This window comes from Nannobrachium achirus (genome assembly GCF_963921795.1).
Source record: "Nannobrachium achirus genome assembly, chromosome: 4".
NCBI lineage: Eukaryota > Metazoa > Chordata > Actinopteri > Myctophiformes > Myctophidae > Nannobrachium > Nannobrachium achirus.
The window spans coordinates 33,061,687-33,087,039 of record NC_137813.1 but is presented as its reverse complement, the minus strand read 5'-3'; the positions used below and the strand labels follow the sequence as shown (position 1 = coordinate 33,087,039).

Here is a 25,353-nt window from a genome sequence, read left to right as displayed (position 1 = left end):
GAAGCACATACCAGTGTGCAGTGGTATGTGACAGTAAGAGGAGCAACAGTGGAATACAGTGAGCTGAAATGTGCCGCCAAACTGGTTAGCTGCTGAGACGCATCTCAGTTACATATTGTACTGCAGTGGTTCTCAGAGTGGGGTCCCCAGCAAAAGTAAAGTTATTATAGCATCATAATCGTTTTAACCACTTTATCAATTCATATTTTGGTTATTCAAAAATAGCAGATCTATAAGCTCATAGCACGCCAGATTATACACTGCTATTTTATTTTTTGTAGATTTTTGTAGATTCTGTGTCAATTTGTTTTGAAAAAGCTTAAGAACCACAGCTGTACTGTACCCACAGGGTGGTGCGCATGCATGCGACCCGCTCGAGTATAGCTGCCTGAAATAGCTTGCAAGCTACGCTTAATTACAGATAATTACTTACAATAAACAGATTATATCTGAGTTTGGCCTTTGAGGCTGTTGATCATGACATCTCAATTGATAGATTTGTCAATCCAGCCATTTAAAAAACTTATATCCAACTTATCCAAACCATATCAATTTTGGCTCTGAAAAACTGGTCCCTTCCTAAAAACACTGTGGGAAGACTCCAGCTGATTTGAAATTCTGCAGCCAGAGTGCTCACTGGGACAAGAAAATGTTGAGCCCTATACGTAAATTATTCATTTCCTCTCTACACAATACAGAATTGCATTTCAAGGTACTACTTACCGTTTTACAAGCCTGAACACATCTGTAACCTGCTCCCTGCTTTTAAAGCAGACTTAAGGCCTCCTTATTGCCCCAGGCTTACTATAAGTATGTGTGTGTGTGTGTGTGTGTGTGTGTGTGTGTGTGTGTGTGTGTGTGTGTGTGTGTGTGTGTGTGTGTGTGTGTGTGTGTGTGTGTAGTATCTGGAGGAGAAGGAGGAATTGGAGCTGAGGTGTAGCACACTGCAGAAGGACTGTGAGATGTACCGTAACCGCATGAACACGTACATCATCCAACTGGATGAGATGATGAAGGAGAGGGACCAGGTAACACGCACGCACGCACGCACGCACGCACGCACGCACGCACACACGCACGCACACACGCATACACACAGTCTGAACTTGCATTCACATTAACAACTTGCATCACATATGGCTTGCCATGCCTTAGGCTTAGTTAGTGGTAGCTATACTGTAGTTAGTTAGCAGATAAGAAGATACAACACTTGAGTGTGTGTGTGTGTGTGTGTGTGTGTGTGTGTGTGTGTGTGTGTGTGTCTGTCTGTCTGTCTGTCTGTCTGTCTGTCTGTCTGTCTGTCTGTCTGTCTCTCTCTCCAGTCTCTCTCTCTCTCTCTCTCTCTCTCTATCTCTCTCTCTCTCTCTCTCTCTCTCTCTCTCTCTCTCTCTCTCTCTCTCTCTCTCTCTCTCTGTGAGTGGGGAGTGCAGATATAACAGGTGTGTATTCACACCTTGCTCTGAGACCACAGTAATTCATTTTTACTTGGATTGTGACTGCTTAAATTATTAAGCCTTACATGTTTCGTTAACCAAGGTCCACCAGGACTCTATCCTTGACCCCCTCTACACCTCTCTTTGCCTAAAACAGCTATTCTGCTATTATATTATATGTGTGTCCAGGCGTTCAAGTCCCGGGATGAGGCCCAGCATCATTTCTCTCAGTGTCTGGTGGATAAGGACAAGTACCGCAAACTGATCCGAGAGCTGGAGGAGAAGACTGATGAGCTACACATCGAGATCGTACGCAAAGAGGCAAAGTTGGTGACCCTAGAGTCACGTCTCCGACGCCTATCCAAAGACAACTGTCTGGACCAGGTTACAACTTGTGGGTGGACGGTGAGTGCTGGGTAACTCCTGGACATAATTCAGTGACCACTGCTCTGGCTAGCACAATATTTTTTTGAATAATCAAATAATTAAATCAATTATCTGACCAATTATTATTATTATTATTATTGTTTTTAAAGGATTGATACAATAATTTAGATCAGTTAACTGTTGCATGCCTATCTATACTATAATTTTGCGAATGTCTGACTGAGTGAGTGAGTGAGTGAGTGTCTGTCTGTCCCAGCGTTTCTCCTCGGTGGCTGGAGCAATTGATCTGAAATCGCATCACCATCAGCATATGAACACACCTGACATAACTGTGAAGCCCGTTTGTCACTTTCACAAATCGTATGCTGTATAATAGCATTTTTATGGTGTATCTATATCTATTTAGCCTACAGTACCTTTTGTGACCACACATGTTAAGGGAGGGGCGCTGTTGTTCAGGCCATGCACAATCACACACAAACCCACACACACACACACACACACACACACACACACACACACACACACAGGGGGGGGTACACAGTATCTCTGTAGCCGTTAAATGGAACGGGTATTTCTTACATTGATGCTCCTACATATTAGCATGCAAGCACCAGTTAAAGTTACTTTCCATCCCTCATATACTGTGTGCACAGTGCACATCCCATAATCCACACACTGCACATCATTTCGGAGCTCATATCTTTGAACGGGTAAGGGCTAGTACTGTAAAACCTTGAAAGTTTATTAGAGTGTACAAATGTAACCGGAGGGGTTACATTTGTACACAAATGTAAATGGAGCTGGGAGGGTCCATTTCGTTATTTCTTATCTCCTTCTGTTTGTCCCTCTGTTGCTGTTTTATCTAGCACCTTAACTAACGCCCATCACGAAAATGAATTTCACTTTAATCTTTTTTTCTTTTCTTTTACTTCTGTAAACCTGTGATGTGACAATAAAGCTGATTCTGATTCTGATCTCATACAGTATTTTGTGTGAGATATTCCCTCTCATTCCACATACAGTATGTTTTACTTTTCCCTCTCCTCCTACCTCCCTGCCAATTCAATTCATTTGAAAAGGTTTTATTGACATGGTAAATATACGGTACATGTATTTGTTAAATAAAACTAAAAACAACAAAGAATCAATGCATACAGTTAAGGCGTACTAGAATAAGGACATATATTACAACTGTACCATAGTATGGTGCAGATATAGTTGTCTGTCTCTCAATAATTGTTTTTCATTTTTTTTTTCAGAGTTTGCCGAGGGATCTGCCCCCAACCATTATATCTCAGGGGGAGGAGTTTAAACCATCCCAGGGCCATTCAGAATGCTCCAGCGATGACTCGCCACAGTCCTTTTTCTTGCCTGAAGAGCCGCCTCGCCTCAGACGCCGTCACAACCTGAAACAGGCAGGGGTCAGCCTGAACAGAAACACAAACACACATATCGTCGTTATTGTGTGGAAACCTCGTATCTCCAAGTTTCAAATTTGTAATTTTTTTTCGTCAAGCAAAGCCCTGCTTCATCATACAAGGCCATCGCACAAAAGAAGTGAAAACAGCCGATCTACAAGCACACAACGCCTTGCGGTGCGAGGCGTTGTGTGCTTGTAGATCTGCTGTTTTCATTTTTTTTTGATCAAGGTCTTTTGTTTTCATTTTAAAATGATAAATACAAACCGAACGGTTTTGGACATACAAGGTTTCCACCCGACAACGACGATATACTCGCATCCCAGCATTCATATACTTTTTTTTCTTGGTTGATTCTCACCTAGGCAATGTAAAATGAAATTGAAAACAAAAGCGAGTAACATATCACAAAGTATAGATTTGTGGAAGATTGCTCTCCTCCACCTCTAAAATAAACCCAATAAAATGATATCGCCAAGATTTAACAACCAACTAGCCTTTCGCAACGTGATCAACCATCCCTCCAGAGTCCAGATGGTGGGATCGGGATGATCACACATCACTTTAAGCAAAAAACCATCTGACAACAAGCTTAAAATGTTGGTACTGATATACATTAAACAGCTGAGATACATTAAAAATACTGGAGGGAGGCTTTAATAGCTTGAGAGGCAGACTCTTAATGCTTTTCTCCTAACAGTGTCTTCTTTGGATACCAGAAACCAAGTTGGCCCTCTCTATTTGCATGCTAGTAGCAAGTATGCGTGCAGCCGTGCACAAGCTCACCACACACACGCACGCACGCACGCACGCACGCACGCACGCACGCACGCACGCACACACACACACACACACACACACACACACACACACACACACACACACACACACACTCACTGGACTCACTATACATTTGTGTTTTGTTGTTCAGATCAGGGACAGAGTGAAGTCTCCAGTCTCTGCTCCCAAAGTCCTGGATCTGCCATTCAACTCTGAGGTCATTTCACATGCAGGTAACACACTGACGCTGCTGTACTGTAAATATGATATTACTCTACAGTGCATTTATTTCTTGTGCTTTCAAACACTCAATGCTTACTGTTACTTTAGTAGCATACCGGTATGTACAATTTAAAGGCTGTAGGTATGCAGTTAGAGCATTATCCTTTGGTAATTCGTATTTCTTTTAATGAGCCTGTTTACAATGTATTTATTATTTTGTAGTTATTAAATTGAATGCAAATGGTTCAAAACAGAGTTTGGTTTGGCCTTAATGTGTTTTTGGAGGGACTTCACTACCAGACCTTTCGACATTGACAGACACACATTTGGTTATTTTGGTATTGTGTTCATATTCATGGGTTGCATTTGTAGTCCTAAACATCCATGTTGAGGACCAACACAGGTGTTTCAATTTGTCTGATTGGCATAGAACTAATGTCCTAGGCCAATCAGAACACCTGTGTTGGTCCTCAACATGGCTGGTGTAGGACTACAAATGCAACCCATGAATACTTACTTTAATTCATTCTATTTCCTGTTCTGTTGCTCTTTTTTGTTTTTGTTTATATTCTCAGTGAGATGTAGGCTACACAAATGTACATCTCAGTGCATATGAGATGCACACCGAAAGAGTAAAATGAACACTCGTTGATTTGACTGTGTATACATTATATTCTGTGCTTCTCCAACTTGCAGCGTTGTCAGTGAGTGGAGGAGATCCTTCAGAGATCCACGCATCCAAATCTCATGTCAACAACAACTGCCCTCCTTCCCCCCTGCCCTCCCCCACTTCCACCCACCCACTCTCCTGTGCTCCCCCCCGCCCCTCCTCCCCCTCGCATCTGGTAGAACTGTCCAACAGGGCCAATATGGTGAGCTCCTCAACATGTCTTATAACACATATCATATACCTGTATATTGTTGTTGTCGGGTGGAAACCTTGTATGTCCAAAACCGTTAGTTTTTGTATTTATCATTTTAAAATGATTTAAACTAGTGAAAATAGCCGATCTACAAGCACACAACGTCTCGCGGAACGAGGCGTTGTATGCTTGTAGATAAGCTATTTTCACTACTTTTGTGCGACACTTTTGTATGATGAAGTAAGGCTTTAATTTAGAAAGAACATACTATTTTTGAAACTTGGAGATACAGGGTTTCTGCCCGACAGTGACGATGTGCTATCTAAAAAATAAAAAATACACTTTTTTACATTTTATTTACATCCTCTTGCCGTTTTGGAAAAGCTTAGCCTATGTTGACATGTCCAAAATAGGAATGCCAGGATGATATAAACTGCTTATAAACAGATGTTTTTCTGTTTTATTTATTTGATGTCCAGGTGCGTTGCCGTAATGACAGCATCCAATCCATGCTCCCCGAGCCACCAGAGAAGGCCTCACTCTACCGCAGAGAGAGAGAGAGGGAACATGACTTCCAAGTCCGCAGGTATCCATCAATCCAACCATCCATCATTCATTCATTCATTCATTCATTCATTCATTCATTCATTCATTCATGCATTCATGCATTAATGCATTAATTTGTTCGTTCATTCGTTCGTTCATTTGTTCATTCATTAATTCATTCATTCATTCATTCATTTATTCATTCATTAATTCATTCTAAATGGTCTGACCATGAGTTGCTTTAGAACATCTATCAGTGCTTTGTTTTGAATTCCCTGGAATGAGAGCGTTTGTATGATTTGTGTGATGAAACTTTGATGTTTGGTGTCTTCCAGCCTTTCAGATTTTGATAGTGACAACATGGAAGTGGAGTTTGGTAAGAGCTTTTCACACGCTAGACTAGAATTGTGCCTGTACAGTGCATGTTTCCCTGTATTTATTGTCTCTGTCTGTGTACATCTGTCTGATTCTCTGGCCCTCTGTCTGTCTGTCTGTTGATTTACCTCTTTCTCTGTCTGTCTCTTTTGCCTCATTGATTACCAACGACATGGACAGAGTCCATCCAGGGTTCTCCGTCTGTCCACTCGTCCTCGTCCTCCCATCAGTCGGAGGGAATGGACACCTACGACCTGGAGCAGGTCAACAACATCTTCAGGAAGCTCTCTCTGGAGAGGTGCACATACACACACACACGCACGCACGCACGCACGCACACACACACACACACACACACACACACACACACACACACACACACAGTCTTAGTCTTTCGAATAACACACCATTTAGTCTTAGTCCTGTCTTAGTCTTCTGAAATTGTTTTAGTCTTGTCTTAGTCGACTAAATATCAAAATATTTTAGTCTTTTGGGATTAGTCTTAGTCTTTTAGTCTTCGTCTTTTAGGATTAGTCTTTTAGGCTAAATATAACCACATAACTCTGAACAGGTCATTATCTTTTACTGCCTGTTAATTGGTCAAAATACATAAAACAGGTATTTGGCTTTAATTTCATTGCACTGTTACATACGTGTTAATTTTTACAGCCATTAGTCTTAGACTTAGATTTAGTCTTAGTCTGTCTTTTGAATAACTCAAATAATAGTCTTAGTCTTCTGAAATTTTAGTCTAGTCTAGTCTCATCGACAAAATATCAAAATCTTGTAGGCTTTTAGTCTTAGTCTTAGTCAACAAAATTAACACTGTTTCACATGGAGTATTTTGTGTGTGCAGGCCGTTCCGCCCGTCTCTCTCCTCCTTCTCCAGAGTCAGCTCCACCCTGAAGCCGGTGCAGGTGTTGTCGTTGCTAGGCGACAACCTGTTGAAGGACATCAGCATGGTGGGAGGCAATGACAGCGGAGTCTTCGTCTCATCTGTCCAATCAGGCTCCAGCAGCGAGCAGGCAGGGCTACGAGAGGGACATCACCTCCTATTGGTGAGTAAAGCCTGTTTCATACTTCATCACACAACGGAAATAGCAGACTTACAAGTGCTTGTGGGTCTGCTATTTTCAACATGCGACACCACCATGCATAAACTTGCTTAACTCCGTGAGATATCAATGGATTAAAGATTTATTGACAAATATTATTATTATTTTTTCATCCTGGCATCCCTATTTTGGATATGTCATCATTATAGAACAGATCTATGTATATTTTAAAATGATTGTGCTTGTAGATCTTATATTCTTGCTATTTTCAAAATAGGGCTTAAGGTGGTTAAGATTTGCAGACTAAGAATTAAATTGCAAAAGATTTGCTGGATACTATTGCTAGTGAATGTACACTACTAAGTGCCTGTGTTTCAATCACCTGTTCTTCACTGTGATTGGTTGACCAGCTGGAGGGGTGCATACGCGGGGAGAACCAAAGCGTTTCATTGGATACCAGTACTCAGGAAGAAGTCCATTGGACTCTGCAGCATTGCACTGGACCAGTGCAGTTGCACTACCGAGCCAACTATGACTGTAAGATTAATATATTAATATCCATTTTATGTGACATTGTTTTATTAAAATCACTAGGAAGTGATTTTAACAATGACAAACAATGACAATTTGCACAGGTGTTGACTAGGAAGTGTCAACACCTGTGCAAATCGTCATTGTTTGGTAACAGTTTGTGTTGTAATGTGACGTCAGACCAATGATCTGGCCACACTATAAAGAGCTTCTCAGCCCGGGATAAGGCTTTCGCAGAAGATTCAGCAGAGAATTTGGTCTTTAAGCAGAACATTCAGCAGGAGATATGTCTTTAATCAGAAGATTCAGCAGAGGCTTTGGTCTTTAAAGCAGAACATTCAGCAGGAGATATGTCTTTAATCAGAAGATTCAGCAGAAGATTGGTCTTTAACGCAAGCGCTGCTCACAGATGTCCTTGACATCATAGCCGGGGAGCCACAGGCCCAAAAGCTCAAAGAATAGGGTTTTACCTGTGACGTCATGACATACTTTTTATTTTTGTTTTTTCTATTCATTTGGTCATTAAGGTACACAGAATGAGAGGCCTGCTCTGCCGGAAACTCTGCGAAAAAAAGTTATGGCCATTTGTATATTCACTCCATCGACTTCAATATACAGGAAAGAAACACACCAAAAGAAATATGCTTTAAGTAGCATGTGAGGGGTCAAACTAGGGGTTCTTGATGATTCTGAATCCATTGCATTTGTTTTGCATGAAAAACATTCCTTGGGCTAGAAAACGGACCAAAATAACGGAGAAAAGTGATGACTCATCACTTTTCACAGGTTTGAGAGGCTGAAATCTAGCCCAAGGAATGTTTTTCATGCAAAACAAATGCTTGCAATGGATTCAGAATCATGAAGAACCCTTTGTTTGACACCTCACATGCTACTTTTTTTGGTGTGTTTTTTTCCAGTATAGTGAAGTCAATGGGAAACTTTTTTTCGCAGTGTTTCCGGCAGAGCAGGCCTCTCATTCTGTGTACCTTATTGACCAAATTAATAGGAAAAACTAAAATTTGGAGTATGTCATGACATCACAGGTCTTCTCTCATTTTGGCACAGTGGCTCCCCGGCTATCAGACATAGCTTTAGATTAGTGCCACAAAGCTGAGAGAGGAGAGAGACTATGAAGAGGCCAGACCTTATCCATCGCCTTACGGCTATTGCTCTTCCATTCTGTTTCATTTAGCTAGTCATAGTGAATGAATTCCAGATGATGGGAGCCAGCCAGCCAACCAGACACAGCCCCAACGTGTCCTCAACCACAGGCCATATCTCTGTGTTTTTTTAAAGGTTTTCCTATTTGATGATGTCACCATGTGTTTTCTCAAGGGTTTTCCCATTGGATCCCATCGGACATAGATTTCCCTAATTTATAGATACAGTAGATGTACCTGTTTAATTGAATGTGTGTGTGTGTGTGTGTGTGTGTGTGTGTGTGTGTGTGTGTGTGCGTGTGCGTGTGCGTGCATGTGCGTGTGTGTGTGTGTGCCTCCAGGCTACCGTCGTCTCCAGAGGGACTTATTGGACGGCACGATCGCGTCAGGCGACTCTTTCTACATCCGGGTCAACCTTAACATTAACGGCCAATCAGACTGCTGCTCTCTGAGCGTGCTCTGTGATGACGTGGTTCATGTGCTGGACAGCAGGCACCAGGGCCGCTGTGAGTGGCTGTGCGCCCGCGTTGACCCTTTCACCAGCTCAGACCTGGCCGACTGCGGCACCTTACCCAGTAACTCACGGTACAAACACTTCTTTTGACCGCTATTAACCCATCAAGACCTGATTCTACAAATACCTTCTAATTCAGTAGTTCTCACATTAAAAAAAAAAATTAACAAATTGCAGATATACAGCTGCTATTTTTGAATAGCCAACGCAACATTTTAAGATGGCACAGATGCTTTCCAGTTTTTTTATCCCATGATTATCCCATTTTTCACCCAGTGCCAATTGCCTAAACTGTAATCCTGGGCGTTACTCTCCCTCTGCCAACCTGGGGAGAGGCCCGAACTGAGCTTGTGCCTCCTTCGGTGCATGAGGAGTGGGCAGGCCTCTTCACCTGACAAGGAGGGGGTTTCCCCGCTAGGACGAAGCGCGCGGAAGGAACACGTTATTCCAACCAGTTCCTTTCCCCTCCATCAGGCACCCCGGCTGGCCAGGGGGAGGCAGTATAAAGACCAGGATTACTGGATGTTTTTGTGAGGGTACCTACCCTATGTGGCACGGGGAGAACATGAAAACTCCACACAGAAAGGCCCTTTTTCCAATCCCACTTAGGGTATGGGCACTGTTGACACGGAGGAGAGAACATGCCCCCAGTGCCGACAGCGTCCTTGGCGGGAATCAAACCCAGGACCTTCTAGCTGTGAGGTGACAGCTCTACCGAGTGTGCCACCATAACTCCCATTTGCCGTTTTTGGGTTAAATTAAATCAGTGATTCTGAGCCTGTTGGCACGGAGACCACAGTTTTGTACCACTGAATTAGATCATGATAGAATGAAGTTTTTGCTTGTTTCCATATCACAATGGTGAGAGACAGAACAGCACAGAAAAAGGTGACCAGGGGCGCCCGCAAATGTGGAACATCCATCTGTGCAGCAGTGGTTTAGCAAGCATGTACACATACTGTATATGGAAGACTAGTGACCGAGCATAACAGTTGTAGTTGCAACATAGCAGTAGAATTAACTAATAATCCAAGCCTCAATCAGCATGGTTCTATTAATTCTAAAGAGCAGCTTCAGTTAAACAGAAAAGGCGTTGAAAATTAAATTGAAACTGGTTGAATCACTGATATTATGCTGTGCTGTAGGCATTATGATGGGGGGACATTTGCTGGTAGCCTAGTAAACTGACTCTTCCCAGGAGAGTCTGGTTTATGAGGCTAATTTGCTGGTGTGAATTTATTTGTTTTTGGATGTGCCTATGTGTGCTTGCGTGTGTCTTCAGGGCCCAGCAACTGCTACTAGTGAAGATTCAGAAGTTACTGTGTCGTGGAGGACGAGAGGAGAGCGAAAGTCATCGCAGCCTCACAGTCAGTTAAATTCCATCTCTTCTCCTCAAACGTCGATCTCATGTGTGGCATTCTGCTTATTCGTACACACACGTTGGTATTCTGCTTCCAATAAGATCATCTAAAGCATCATTAACATGTTCATGACCTGTCTGTTTTTGTCTGGACAGAACTCCTTACAACCAGAGGACAGCAGTCATGTAGCAGATCCTAAAGCCATCCCACGCATGTCCAGAGCCAGTGTCTTCATTACACAGATACTACAGGTAACACACACACACACACACACACACACACACACACACACACACACACACACACACACTCACACTCACACTCACACACACACACACACACACACACACACACACACACACACACACACACACACACTATATATATATTTACATCACTTGTAGGGACATTACATATACTTCCATTCAATTTTATGCAAGTCCTGTGGCCTTACCCTAACCTCTATCCCTAAACCTAACCGCTAACCCTAACCCTAAACCTAACCCTAACCGTTGTGGGGACCTACTATTTTGTCCCCACACTGTCAGAGGTCCCCTGCAGGTGACTGTGTGAACATGCGTTTAGTCCCCATAAGTATAGCTAGACAAACTCACACACACGCATTCACAATACCCTAAACCCAACCCATACAGTATACAGTACATACGCCCAAAAATGTACCTATTTTTAGAAAGAGTTCTATTGATCTGAACATCATGTCATCATGTGTGTGTGTTGGCGACGTGCAGTTTGTCAGCAGGGTGGATCATAAGTACAAGAGAATGAACAGCAGTGAGCGCGTGCGGATCGTCAACGCGGGGAACGCGTCTCTACCCAGACAAGGCTTGGAGACGCTCAGACCAGAGGGTGAGACAGAACGCTAGAACCACTCATAGTCTGTAACTAGTAAAAGTTGGTAAAATATGTAAAGATCTTTTTTTTTTATTCCTGAAATGACGTACTTTTTAAATAGAACAAATCTTTGTTTTGAGATATTATATGTGATATTACCAGTGCGTGTGTGTGTGTTTGTGTGTTTGTGTGTGTGCGTGTGTGCGTGCGTGCGTGCGTGCGTGCGTGTGTACATGGGTGCATGAAGGTGTCTCATTGCATGTGTGTGTTTGCATGTGTTTGTATCTTTGAATCGTTGTGCCCTCATCTTTATGCCCTCACCTTCGTGTACAGTGTTTGACTTGTTATGATGTTGTGATCAGACGCCGCAGACCCAGACAGTGATGTGAGCAGGAGTCTCAGTTTAATACCCTACAGTCCTGTCACCCCACAACGCACCCAGAGGAAGAGGCCAGTCCTTTTCACCCCCGCCACCATGGCCAAGACCATTATCCAGAAAATACTCAATATGGGAGGAGCCATGGACTTCAATATCTGCAAACCAGGTTTGTGGGCCACTGTGTGGTTGTTTGTGTGTACTGAACAGAACAGAACATAATAGAACAGAACACTGTTTCCCAAACACTGGGTTGGGACCCATTTGTGGGTCGCAGACAGATTTGTATGGTCCCCTTGTTTTTTGTTTCCTACATTTTGTTTGTTAAATATTTTCAAAACAACATTCCCCAAAAAGCTACTTTTTCATGTTTTTAAAAACAAAATACAACTATTCTTTTCTGTAATTTCATGAAAAAATCGAAGACAAATCTAAGAAATTCCATAAATAGCCGATCTACAAGCTCTCAACACGGCGCAAAGCGACACGTTGTGAGCTTGTAGATCTGCTGTTTTCACTAGGGCGAACGTCTAGTTTTTCTTTTGGGTCACGGGCTGAAAAGTTTGGGAACCACTGGAACAGAACATTACCGAACAGAACATGAGAAACGAGGGGGCGAGAAATGAGAGAGCTGGAGAGAGATGAGAGAGAGGTGAGTTGAATTGATGATTGATGACAGAATCAAAGACAGACAACAGGAGAGACGACTAAGAGAAGATAATAAAGACAGATTGAAAGCAGCAGGTGCCATTGGGATTCAGGTCAGCCATTGTCCGAGTTTAGGCATAAATGTTAAGGAGTGTAACCAGAGAGACCGCAACGCGCAAGAGAGACAAAGATGGCCCAGTTGATAAGCATTGGCAAAAATAGTGGCTTAACTGTGACATCATTGGTGTGGGTGTTGGTGGTGGTGGTGATGATGATGATGATGGTGATGATGATGATGATGATGATGATGATGATGATGATGATGATGATGATGATGATGATGATGATGATGATAAAGATGATGATAAAGATGATGATGGAAGCTGTTCTTGTGTGATCTATTTTTGGGTAATACAGAGATCAAAATCCACGTTTACTTGTATGTATGTTCACTAATTTTAGTTCTTGAACCAGATCAGACTTTGGATCAATTAAGGGACATGGCACACATTTTAAGGCATTGTTCTACAGCCACGTGAACTGGAATCTCATTCTTTCTCTGAAATATTCATTTACATACTTTTCTCCTCCAGACAAAGCTCAAGTTAGACACACTGTGGTTGGACTAAAATGGAACAATAACATATTGTGTTGCTTTGTATTGTGGAGCGCACAGGGTCATGTCAGGATGATATATGTTCTGAGTTTTGTTGTTATTGTTGTGTTGTGTTGTGTTGTGTTGGGCTGTGTTGGGCTATGTTGGGCTGTGTTTAGGGATGGGACGATATGAAAATGTCATATCACGATTATTGTGACCAAAGAAATCGCGATTTACAATATTATCACGATAATCAAAATTATCCTGGGGCGGAACATTTGCCAAAAAATAGCAGAGCTACAAGCTCGCAACGCGACGCAACGCGACGCAACGCGACGCAACGCGACGCGTTGTGAGCTTTAGATGGGCAATTTTTTGGCAAAGACATTTGAGAGTGGGGATAAAAAAGCCGTCCAGTACGTATATTACCTTTTACCAATTATAGAGGGTTTAAATGGTACCAGATATGCAGCTCGGCAAATAAAAGGTGAATTGATCCCAGTGCATGACAGAGTACGATATCACGATAAATCTCCACAATACGATTATTGTGCGTGTTTTTTTATCACGATCGTCCCATCCCTAGTTGCCTTGTGTGAAGTTGAGTTGTATTGTGTTTAGTTGTGTGATGTGTTGCCATGTTGTGGTCATGGTGTGCTACTTATAGTAAGTACCGTATGCCTATCTACAGACATTCTAACCAAGGAGGAGTTTAATCTGAAGCAGAATGTTGAGCCCTTCATTCACTACAGAGAGAAACAGGCCACGTTTGAATGCATCACTCGAGAGAACATTGAGGCTGTGGCTTCCAAGGTATGTGTGTGTGTAGGTGTGTGTGTGTGTGTGTGTGTGTGTGTGTGTGTGTGTGTGTGTGTGTGTGTGTGTGTGTGTGTGTGTGTGTGTGTGTGTGTGTGTGTGTGTGTGTGTGTGTGTGTGTGTGTGTGCACATGCACTCTGCAGACATTTCTTACATTCCTAAATATTATATACACTAGCCCTTACCCGTTCAAAGATATGAGCTCCAAAATGATGTGCAGTGTGTGGGTTATGGGATGTGCACTGTGCATACAGTATATGAGGGATGGAAAGTAACTTTAACTGGTGCTTGCATGATAATATGTAGGAGCATCAATGTAAGAAATACCCGTTTCGTTTAATGGCTACCCCCCCCATCCCCCACTGTACCGCGGTGGTTTTAGGATTCACGCACCATATTCACACCAATTTACTCTTAGCAAAATGGCTGCAGTGTGAATATGGTTAATAGAGGACTTTATTTCCCCCCCCTGCAGAGATAGATTTAGATGATAGATGAAATTAAGTCTTGATCACTTATTCCCTTGAACAGGGAAAGCACTGTCTACTGGAAGCCGAGCTTGGCTGCATCAAAGATCTGCTAAGGAGAGATATTTACCCCATCATTATCTACATCAAGATCTGCGAGAAGAATGTGAAGAAGCTACGGTACATTAAAACACACTGTGCTACTAGAAATGGGCCATAACGCTCATTTTAAAAATGTGTTCAAATAGAAATGAGACCCATATCAATGGAGATGATTACATTTTTTGTTTAGAAATACAGAAAAAAAAATCTTTTTTTTCCTGTTTTTTGTCACTGTGAATTCCTCCTCACATTCAAATACACCTATTTAGACCTGAGCTCGATTCTAAAAACACCTTTTAAAACCTAACCTAAGTTCTCTGAAAACGTTCAAATTCGTATTAAAAAAATTATAAATAAATAAATTATGCCACTGTATGTATAGCAACAACTAATAATGAGACACAGAGGTGGCCCCCGGATTGAAAGCTTTAACAACATATAGGTTATAACAGGTCTAAAATGGGTTTGTACGTGTATGCTCACTCCATTACCTGCATTGTTCAAACCTTCTAGCTCAGGGGTTCCCAAACCTTTTTGGCTCAGGGCACCCCTATGAAGATCTTTTTCATCCGAGTCACCCGTACATTATTATATTCCTAATTTTCACTCCCAGCACCTTATATATCCCAGCACCACTTTGAAAACCACTGTTCTAGCTAATACACAACCAACCGCATCATAGCCTTAAGCATGAACCATAGTCCACAGGGTAAATAGTCACATGTAGAGTACAAAAAGAACAATGTAGTGCCTCAGCGAACTAGGAAACCAGCTAAACATTGATCTTACTGTAGCATATCCTCCTCAGCCAGGTCCTTTTGACACCAATTATAGAATGAGCTGCTAATCTGCTATGTATCAACAGTGTGGTAAAATACGACATTATTATTTGATCTTCAAGTTCAGCGCTGATGTTCAAAATATACTAAATGTACTGTAAAATCACAGTAAAATCTTAATTATTTATTTAGCTCAAAGAGTGTACTACAAATTACATTTGCACACTCTTAGAGTTACTAATGGATAAATGAACCCAGGATTTTACAGGAACATACAAGACACAGTGCAAGGTACTGTATGTGAACACTATAGAATGTGATAATTACAAAAGGATCATATAACAATTACAACAGTATGTGTTGTATTGCCACCCATTTATCTGTGGCAATATTAAAACAATATAGGATAAACTAAACAAACACATAGCACACGTTAAAACAGCATGGAAGAGTAGTGGGTGGTGAACATAACGTGTGTAACCTTTCTGGCAAGGACAACAATACTGCAGGGTGTGATAGTGTCAGTCAGTGTGTTTGGTCACACGTTCCAAAACCTTCACACCTTACCACGACTCACCGCCTCAGTGTGGCTTCCTTCCTGTTTCCTGTCCACACAGGAAGCTGCCTCTGCGCGTGGAGTCGGAGGAGGAGTTTCTGAAGCTCTGTCGGTCGAAGGAGAAGGAGCTGGAGGGCGTTCCCTGCCTCTACGCCAGCATAGAACCAGACTCCTGGACAGGAACCGAAGACCTCCTGAAGACCATCAAGGACAGAATACTGGAGGAGCAGAGGAAGGTGGTCTGGGTGGAACAAGACCTGCTGTAGAGAGAGAGAGAGAGAGACATGGATAAACACATACACACATGCATAAAGATGATATTATACAAACATGTGACTGCCTGGATAGGCATGTGCAGCATATAGTAGATCCACATTCATAGATAGATACACTTCACATCATAAACGTGTGTAATGTAATTAAATCCTGTAAATCAGCCTTTTTAACACACACTGTATTTAATGCACACGCTCTTCTTTGGTTTTAAACACACGTTGATACTCAAACTGTTAGAGGCCTAAGGCTAATTCATTACATTCTGTGAAGTATGCTATTCATCTTATTTAGCCAAATAAAAACATTGAAGACGTATTTTTTTATATATGTTTTAAAATGGATTTTGTAATCTACAGTTGAAGTATCAATAGTAAATTTATTTTACATGGGACCAGTCTATGATTGGGACCCAGCTTTAGAAGTCTTATACCACTTATTTGCACTCTGGTGTCCTCTTGTGGCAAACATAAGCTTTACATACTGTGTAGAACAAGAATGTGATTGATTGAAGAATTCATAAGAGGGTTGCATAGGAAAAGGTACAGATTCATGACAGCACCGTTCACTGGTACAAGGTCAACTAAAAGGATAAGCTCAAGTAAGCACCAAATTCTGGGCCCCGGGTACAAGGATTCACTGTGGGGCCCCTGTGCTTTAACTATTGAAAAATAGCAGATATACAAGCTCACTCGGTGCCGCGCTGCGAGCTTGTAGATCTGCTATTTTCGAAAAATCACGAAAATCATAAGCACCATGACTTAAATTGAGATCCTTTTTTATTGAATGACAGACAGATAAAGACCTGCTGTAGAACAGATGATCATTTTCACTTTAAAAAAAGAAAATCTTGGCTTGGAAAGTGTGTGTGTGTGTGTGTGTGAGGGGGGGGGGGGGGGGATAATGTGGTCTCCTCTGGTTGTTTTATTTGTTCGTGGATAATCTTGTAATCCATTGGCCCGAACAGCACCGAATGTCTTATGCACACTGCCAGGGCCCAGGGGGCCAAAGAAGTACCTCTTTTCACATATTGTGTATATATTTGAAATATTTAACTTTATTTTCATAATCTAAGTCAATGGGGCTCTACGAAAAAAGACGGTAAATGAGGCTATGGGGCTCTAATCGGGCGGAAACCTTGCCTAGATTTGGAGTCATGCGTCATAGATATGTCACAAGCTGGCCACGTTCACAGTCACATCTGGCCTTGATCAAAACGTATTTGCAAATGTATTCTGTGGTTTGTTTAAACTGAACAATTTGCATGCCAGATGGGTGGGGAAATTCAATTAGTGCCAGAACCTTCATACAGTCACAGCAAAGTATTTGAAAGCCAATTTAACATACACACAGATTGTGACAATTTAAACGACTATACGTGGATTGTGCTGATGTGTAGACTCCACACCTCTTGTACTGTTTGTAGATTAAACCACTATTTCTCAACTTCTGGGCCAGGGGGTCCAAATCAACCTTTACAGGTCTATAACTCTGAGAGTCCAGTGATCCAGAGCCTGTCCCCAAACCCAAACCGCTACATTTTAAGAAATGGGAGGACATTCACACAACCTGTGAGTCACACATAAAGGCACCAGATGTCGTTCCTCCAAAAGAGCATATTAAACTTTACCAGAAGTAATAGAAATGTTTTATTGTTTGATGTGTTTAGATGTTTGATTTTTTTATATATATATATTATCTTAGAGCAGTCCTCTTGAATCTGTAAGAATCATAATCATAATCATAATTCGTACTATGCAATGATGCTTTCTATACATTTGAAACTTTGTTCCATTTGTACGCTCTCAGAGTTACATTAAAACTGGTAATCTTACAGTGTAGAATCCACACTGTAAAATTACCAGTTTTAATAACGACTTTTTTCATCATCCCAATCGCCAAAGATTTTTTTTTTAAAGTGCTTTCATCTGTACCCTCTCAGAGTTACAGACCCTTAGGACCCCTGGTGGGCCCCAGACCAGGTGTTGATAAACAGTGGATTAAACCAAATACTAACAATTATCTGTAACTAAATACTTAAACCACCACTTATCTGCATGGCATGCAGATAAGTCAGTGACCTGACTTCTATAAGGCAGATAGTTTACTGGTCTCAGTTCTGTGCTCTGCTGGGCTTTAGTAGGGCCTATATAGGCTCCACTCAGCTGCTTCTATCACACCAGAGGATTAGTGTGAACTGCAAAGTGCCATGACCTGCCTTCTGCCAGCTGTTACATGGTGTGATTAGTAGAGGGAGGGATGGTGACATACAGGGGTGTCGCACCAAATTCTGGGCCCCGGGTAACAAGGATTCACTGTGGGGCCCCTGTGCTTTAACTATTGAAAAATCGCAGATATACAAGCTCACAGTGCGGCACCGAGTGCCGCGCTGCGAGCTTGTAGATCTGCTATTTTTGAAAAATCATGAAAATCTTTGAATATTTCAAATCTTTCTAAGGTTTTTTGAAAAATCTATGTTTCGATGTCAGTGGAGCTCAAACCTTTTCATGTGAAGGACCCCCAAAATGATATGTATTTGGCCACGGACCCGCATCTCAAAATATTTAGTTCCAGGGACCCCCCCCCCCCCCCAGAAGCTAAATTTGAGTTACAAATGTTCGCTTAAACATACATAATATTCAAAGATTTGCACACATTTTCACGACTTTTCAAAAATAGCAGATCTACAAGCTCGCAGCGCGGCACTATATCTGCTATTTTTCAATAGCTAAAGTATAAGATAATTAAGGCCCCTCCACCACCTTGGGCCCTAGTAACTCAGTCCCACTTTCCTACCCCTTGTGACGCCCCTGCCTGGTGACATACATTACAGGGACACTATCAGGGGATAATGCTCCATTTGCAGCCACGAACCTGAGCAAAATGTGCCTCTGAAATGCCACAAAGTTCTGCAGAAAACGTTTGTCACGGTGATGTCACTTGGACGAAATCTGCAAAAAACTACTCCACCCTTTCCTGTTCTGGAGGTGCTACCCTCTTCCGTTGTGCTTACAGAAAAATAGGGTTGGGTGATATTGTTAAAATAGAATATCAAATAGCCTATCTTATGACGAAATGCCTCAATATTCTGACGATGTTGTGGAGATGACTATTGCTTTCACAAGAATGTTTGCACAATGATGATCATCAATAATGTCATACAATAACTAAGGCAAATAATAGAACAACTATAGGCAGATTGAACTTTGACTCTGGAACCTTGAACCAGGTAGAAACTTTTACTAAAACAGTCAAAAGGTTAATTACTCTGTAATGCAGCCTTCTAAACCAGGAAAGAACATTATGCAATATTACAGTATTAGAATATCCAAACTCCTGGGTCATATCTTGTCTCGTATCTTGATATAAATAAAACAGTGGTCCTCAAAGTGGGGTCCAGCCCAGGGACCCCCAGGGTTCCTTGAGGGAGTTCTAAATGGACCCTTAGGTCTGTAAGTCTGAGAGGGTACAAATGGAACCAAAAGGATCCTTACGGGAACATTTGGTTCCATTTGTACCCTCTCAGAGAGTTATGGGGTGAAATTAAAGAACAATGCAATACAGTTTCATTTTTTGCCCAGCAGCCCAGCCTTACAAAATAGTGATATTGAACCTATTAAATCAAGTTGGTTGGCTGTAATGATGGCGATAGACCATATTGGGAGAGGGAGAGCAAGGTCGATGACTGCCCACTACTAAATGTCTTATAAGAAATGTAGGAAGACAGAGAAAGCCCAAAACATATACAGAAAGGGACATTTTAATTATGGACGGTATCATAAATAGTGTTGTTTCTGTAGCCTATTATGATAACCATCAACAACGAATTGAAATGCACATAAAAAGCATGATAGTGTCCCTTTAATAAACTGTGCGTTCTTCTTACAGAAATCTGTCACAGTCACATTATACTGAGGCCCTATAATCTACCATCTCCAATTTGGTGTGTGTGCGCCCTTGAGCATGTTTCACAGTCATCTGCTGAAAGGGCACTTTGCCAGATCTAATCTCACACAATAAATAGATGTCTTGTAACACTGAATTGCTCATCCTAATTTGTCATCCTCTTGTCAGAGCAGAGGCAGAATCCAGATGCGAAATCTGGTGAAGCTCAAAATCTAAATAAATAACAAGAGACATGGGAAATATGTGCCTATTTATTTGTTTATTTACTTATATTGTGTTATTTTTGCTTGCAATCTATAGCATTCCATTTTTCTCTTTGCATCATCTCTACTCTAAAGCTGTAGTAGGCTATAAGGGGAAATGAACTGCTGGGCAGATAACGTTCTTCACAGTCCTGTGGGATGAGGGATAAGGGATAGAGGGAGGGGGACACGGACAGAGAGAGGGAGAGAGAGAGAGAGAGAGAGAGAGAGAGAGAGAGAGAGAGAGAGAGAGAGAGAGAGAGAGAGAGTACATACATAAATTATCCCAGACAGGAGAGACATCATGCTCAAACAAACTGACCCAGAAATGTGAGTTTTCTCTAATCCCACTCTGCAGAAACCTGGCCACAAACTCTCGCGATGTCTCGCGTGCTGCTCCGCTCAAAAAAACATCCTGCTCGTGCATCAGTTATCACACACACGCAACACACACACACATACCACATCCACGCACACGAGCCCACTCAGCTGACGCGGCGAGGAAGGCTGGCGGGCCCCGAAGAAGAGGTGAGATTGTCCTGTCTTTGGTCATTATAACTTATATTGTCTTGAAACAGCGGAACAGAGATTCCCTTTGACATGAACCCAGTGTGGGACCGTGGGCACAGGTCTTAATCACTCTGTAGCCACATGATAAAGAAGCATGGACTGTCTGTCTCCGGGAACGCTTGTTGTTCTCCTCCAGCGAGATATATGATTGTCGAACAATTAACTAAACAATTAAATGCACAAGTTTGTACGATGGTTGACATTTTAACGCGTTGTCGTTCCGAAGAACAGTTCGTTCCGAGGCGGTGAGCTCCACGGTGCAAGCTCCCAGAGGCTGTGAAAGGCTACATTGTATCAGCTAGACCGGAGCGGAGCAGACAGCTTGGCATCCGTTACTACGGGCAGAGACTAGAGGACTATATTATGATCCATCTGTGTCTGAGTGATCCCATGGCACTCAACTGCTTTTATGTGTTTATCTTCTGTTTTTACAGCTAGTTTGACTGTGTAGTTGTTTAACTTGCTGGCTGCCTGTCTGTCTATCTTAGCTTTGTGACTGATACATACATACAACGCGGTCACGGAGCGGATTTGTTGCTGCTGTGAAGAGAGTGAGACAGAGAGGTGAAGTGTAGCCAAGTCCCGTGTGTGTGTGTGTGTGTGTGTGTGTGTGTGTGTGTGTGTGTGAGTGAGAGGAGGAGGACTGGTGTTGATATTCAAAACGACTTTCTCGGGGAAATAAGGAAATAATAATAATACAAAAAATGTTGCTTGAGAGTTTTCTGTGGAATGATGGAAACATTCCCTCTTAAACAGAAGATGAAAAACTACAAGAATCAATATTTACCAAATTAATACCATACAGTGTCTTTCTTGAAAGCCTACAGTAAAAAAAAAAAAAAAAAAAATCTGGGCTGGCAGCTGGCTGCAGGATACAGGTCCAGTGATAGACACCTCAATTTTGAATGTACTTGACTTTTCTAGTTGTTCTGTTATTCACATCATTGTTATTATATAGGCATTACTGATGATTATATATTAAAAATCTCATTGGTTAAATATCATCTCCTCAATGTTGTCACAATATCAATATCAAGTTATTTTGGTCAACAATATCAACGATATTTGATTTTATCCATATCACCCAATCTTTCTGTTTTATTGTGTACAGTTTTCTGTAAGCAAGCAGATAAGGTAAAGGTACCCAACATATCTGACTCGCCACTGACTCGTCTTCAACCTGTCGTCCTGGCAGGGATGGGGTCTTGTTACATACAAGCCACATTACAAACCTGTCTTTGTTACAAGGCTCTAACAGCCAAAACGTGGTGAAACTGGCAACAGGGCACCATGTGTCTTAAGACGAGGGAAAGGGAGATCTTTGTTAATCCCGTGGGGGAAATTCTATTTCAGCTTCACCCATGCTGATGGCTGCTCAGATGGCCAGGATGAGCGTTCAGGGGGGTTAAGTGTCTTGCTTCACAGGGACACTTGGACTCGGCAGATATGGGCTGGCTGGGAGGCTCTCTAATCAGTGGCGTCAGTTCAGAAAAAGCTACGGTATGGCAACATGACTGGTGCGCGCGCATGCAAGACACCAGTCATGTTGCCAGACCTTAGCAACAGGCATGATACATTTTATTTTCCCTTCCGTTTCTATGGTTTCTTGGGCTGGATATGGCAGCCTGGAACGGTTGTTCAAGTGCAGCTAAACTTGGCATGTTAGTAAACGTGCCACAATTAATAATAATGCATTGCACCTGTGCAGCTGACCTGCGGAACCTGGGAATATACCATTTTGTCAAGATGGGGAGAATAAAAGTGTGGAGAATATAATTATAATACCTTGTTAAAGTGACCATTTTGTAAAACTTTGCATTTGTAGTTATTTTACTGTAATTTAACAACATAATAACCGGCACAGATAGACAAAGAGACATTCATGGATTTATATTTATAAGTAACTTTTATTTTCCCCCTGGACCCAGGGTATGGCAGCTGCATACCCCTGCCATACCCAATTAACGCCCCTGTCTCTAAGTCTAACCACTAAGCCAGTGGTTTTCATCCCTTTCAAGGTCCATGATTTATTGGGCATTTGAGCCATGGGCCACCACTTGATAGATTTCAGACTCAAAACGTACAATATTTTGTTAGCGTTGATAGGATTTTGAATTCCATGCTGTATTGATGTGGTGCAGCCATAGGAGAGATAAACAGGCACATGTTGATCAAAATAACAATTCTTCTGCATTCTCTGTGTAAATTAAGTAATGCAGAATAGATCACCATCTCTCCATCATTTAGCTGAGGACCACCTGGAACCCCCTCAAGGACCACTGGTGGTCCACGGACCACTGCACTAAGCCACGGCCGGTCCAAGAAGCACAGTAAAGGCTGATCTAGCATAGCCACTGGCCAGGCAATCAGAGATCTCCACCTACTGATACGTCTGCTAACATCTAGATTAAATATACAACACAGTCTAAAACTGGGTGGAAACTATTCTGAAATAACAGCATTACAGAAACAGAACCAATCCAAAGGCTTTTGGGCGGTCCGTCCAGACCAGGATTGGCTGTGGGTTTGTTTGTCAGTTCAAGATGACCTCAGACTTAACAGTATGTGGGGATCTCTGATTGCCTGACTAGTGGCTACGCAAGACTAGGCAGACACTGGTTTATTCTGAAAATGGCAGATCTACAAGATCACAGCACGTCGCCACGGTGGCGCCGGTGTAGTCAATCTACATCGGCGCGTGTAGATTGACTATTTGCGGTGCAGAACACGGCCGTACGCCACATACAACACTTGTGCAGTGGAAAAACCTTTGGGGGAGGCACAGAGGCTATGATTTATGATGCACAGAGTTCCCCAGCATGCAGGCATTTGACAGCTACCTGCGAGTTTACAGCTGGGAGTGGGACTCAGGTCAACTCCCATGAGGATGGGAGAAAAAGACGGCCGCCTCAGCGAGAAACTCAGCCGTCCAATTTGCTGCCAGGCGAGGCTGCCTCAGCCTACTTAACAAGCTGTTTTCATTAACACGAGGAAAAAAAACTGTCTCACTGGAACCTCGCTGCATATTATAAGCATTTCCTGTCCCTTGCCTAACTATGTGTGTGTGTGTGTGTGTGTGTGTGTGTGTGTGTGTGTGTGTGTGTGTGTGTGTGTGTGTGTGTGTGTGCGTGCGTGCGTGCGTGCGTGCGTGCGTGCGTGCGTGCGTGCGTGCGTGCGTGCGTGCGTGCGTGCGTGCGTGCGTGCGTGCGTGCGGGTTTGCAGCAGTAACGGATCTACAAGTCATTTGAGATGAATCATTTCTCATATTCATCTGACCACCGAAGGCCTAATAATCTGTATACATTATAGCAGTGGTCTTCAACAGGGGTCCGGGACCTCTGGGGGGTCCTCAGAGTTACTAAAGGGGGGTCTACAAATCTTTGTGTGATTGGATTTTTTTTTTTCTTCTTTTTTTTTTTACACTAATCACTTGAACCCTAGCATCCCTATTCTGATTGGAACACTAGCCGAAAATAGCTGATCTACAAGCTCACAACGCCTCGCAGCGTGAAGAGGTTTGGGGTAGGCTCTACCCCAAACCTCTTCTAGCCGGTGGAGGGATAAAAGAGCAAACCAAGTCAAGAGAGAAAGGACAAGTTTGTCGGTTTAACCACTTGAATCCCAAATCTGCCTAAAATGCATGCCCAAATTGGAACAGTTGTGGACACAAAACTACAATGATTGTGGCTACTCTTGACTCACCAAATGTAAGCTAACCCCTGAAAATTCACAAATGTATTGTAAAACATCACATTTCTCTTACCAAATTGTAATGCTTTGATCACTTACTAGGGAAAAGAGGATTGAAAAAGACCTCCGCCTATGTAAAATTTGCATTCTGAATAGTGAAAAAGACTCAAGACCTCATTGGAGACAATATAGTGAATAGAGAAATTGTCCATCAAGGTGTCATTGATAGGCAAAATATATTTCAAACTATGTAAACTCTACAGATGTTTTAGTGAGAGTAGTGCTGTAATATTATATTAGTAATGTAAAAGTATAGGGTGAAAAATTATAAAAACAAGTACAAATAATGTGTAATAATAATGTAATATGAGTAATGCATGGATGAAAAATACAATGGCAGCTGATTATATGTGACCCAGCATAGCAGAGGGGCAGTCATTTCGGAAAGCACAGCTTTAGACCAGCCCTGAAATTACTTTTTCTTTTTTTTTTTTCTAAAATGTGATAAAGCCACAAAAGCATTTCATAAATATCAGGCTACATTTCACTTAAACGCCAGAGCTTAACTCTGCATGTAAATAAGACTTTTTTTTAAATTAATGTGAAGAGAAACCTCACATTTTGCAGGTTACATTTCATCTAAAAGGCTGAATTTCTCAGATCTAGTATTTCTGCATGGCATAACTCTATAAGCCATATCTACAAAACTGTTGGGTCAATCTTCACAACCAATATATAATTTTGTAGCTATGATTCCCAGCTTTCAAATGAAATGAAAAAATGAAAATGAAAAAAAAAAAAATCAATGGCTAGCCCTCAGCTGTGTTCG

The 25,353-nt window shown here is 42.0% G+C and overlaps 1 protein-coding gene across 1 annotated transcript in view; it reads left to right on the top strand.

The window, feature by feature from the left end:
* card11 (caspase recruitment domain family, member 11) overlaps positions 1–16,109 on the top strand; it is a gene marked incomplete at both ends in the record, with an annotated part of 29,866 nt that extends 13,757 nt beyond the window's left edge. The window contains 18 exons of the mRNA XM_080723227.1: positions 903–1,028; positions 1,623–1,838; positions 3,083–3,244; positions 4,173–4,254; positions 4,940–5,115; positions 5,586–5,692; positions 5,988–6,028; positions 6,208–6,325; positions 6,884–7,085; positions 7,493–7,619; positions 9,115–9,358; positions 10,570–10,654; positions 10,804–10,899; positions 11,398–11,515; positions 11,863–12,045; positions 13,814–13,935; positions 14,471–14,586; positions 15,905–16,109. Coding sequence (XP_080579353.1) covers positions 903–1,028; positions 1,623–1,838; positions 3,083–3,244; positions 4,173–4,254; positions 4,940–5,115; positions 5,586–5,692; positions 5,988–6,028; positions 6,208–6,325; positions 6,884–7,085; positions 7,493–7,619; positions 9,115–9,358; positions 10,570–10,654; positions 10,804–10,899; positions 11,398–11,515; positions 11,863–12,045; positions 13,814–13,935; positions 14,471–14,586; positions 15,905–16,109 — 2,526 coding nt within the window. The remainder of the gene's footprint in view (positions 1–902; positions 1,029–1,622; positions 1,839–3,082; positions 3,245–4,172; positions 4,255–4,939; positions 5,116–5,585; positions 5,693–5,987; positions 6,029–6,207; positions 6,326–6,883; positions 7,086–7,492; positions 7,620–9,114; positions 9,359–10,569; positions 10,655–10,803; positions 10,900–11,397; positions 11,516–11,862; positions 12,046–13,813; positions 13,936–14,470; positions 14,587–15,904) is intronic.
* Positions 16,110–25,353: the final 9,244 nt, after the last annotated feature.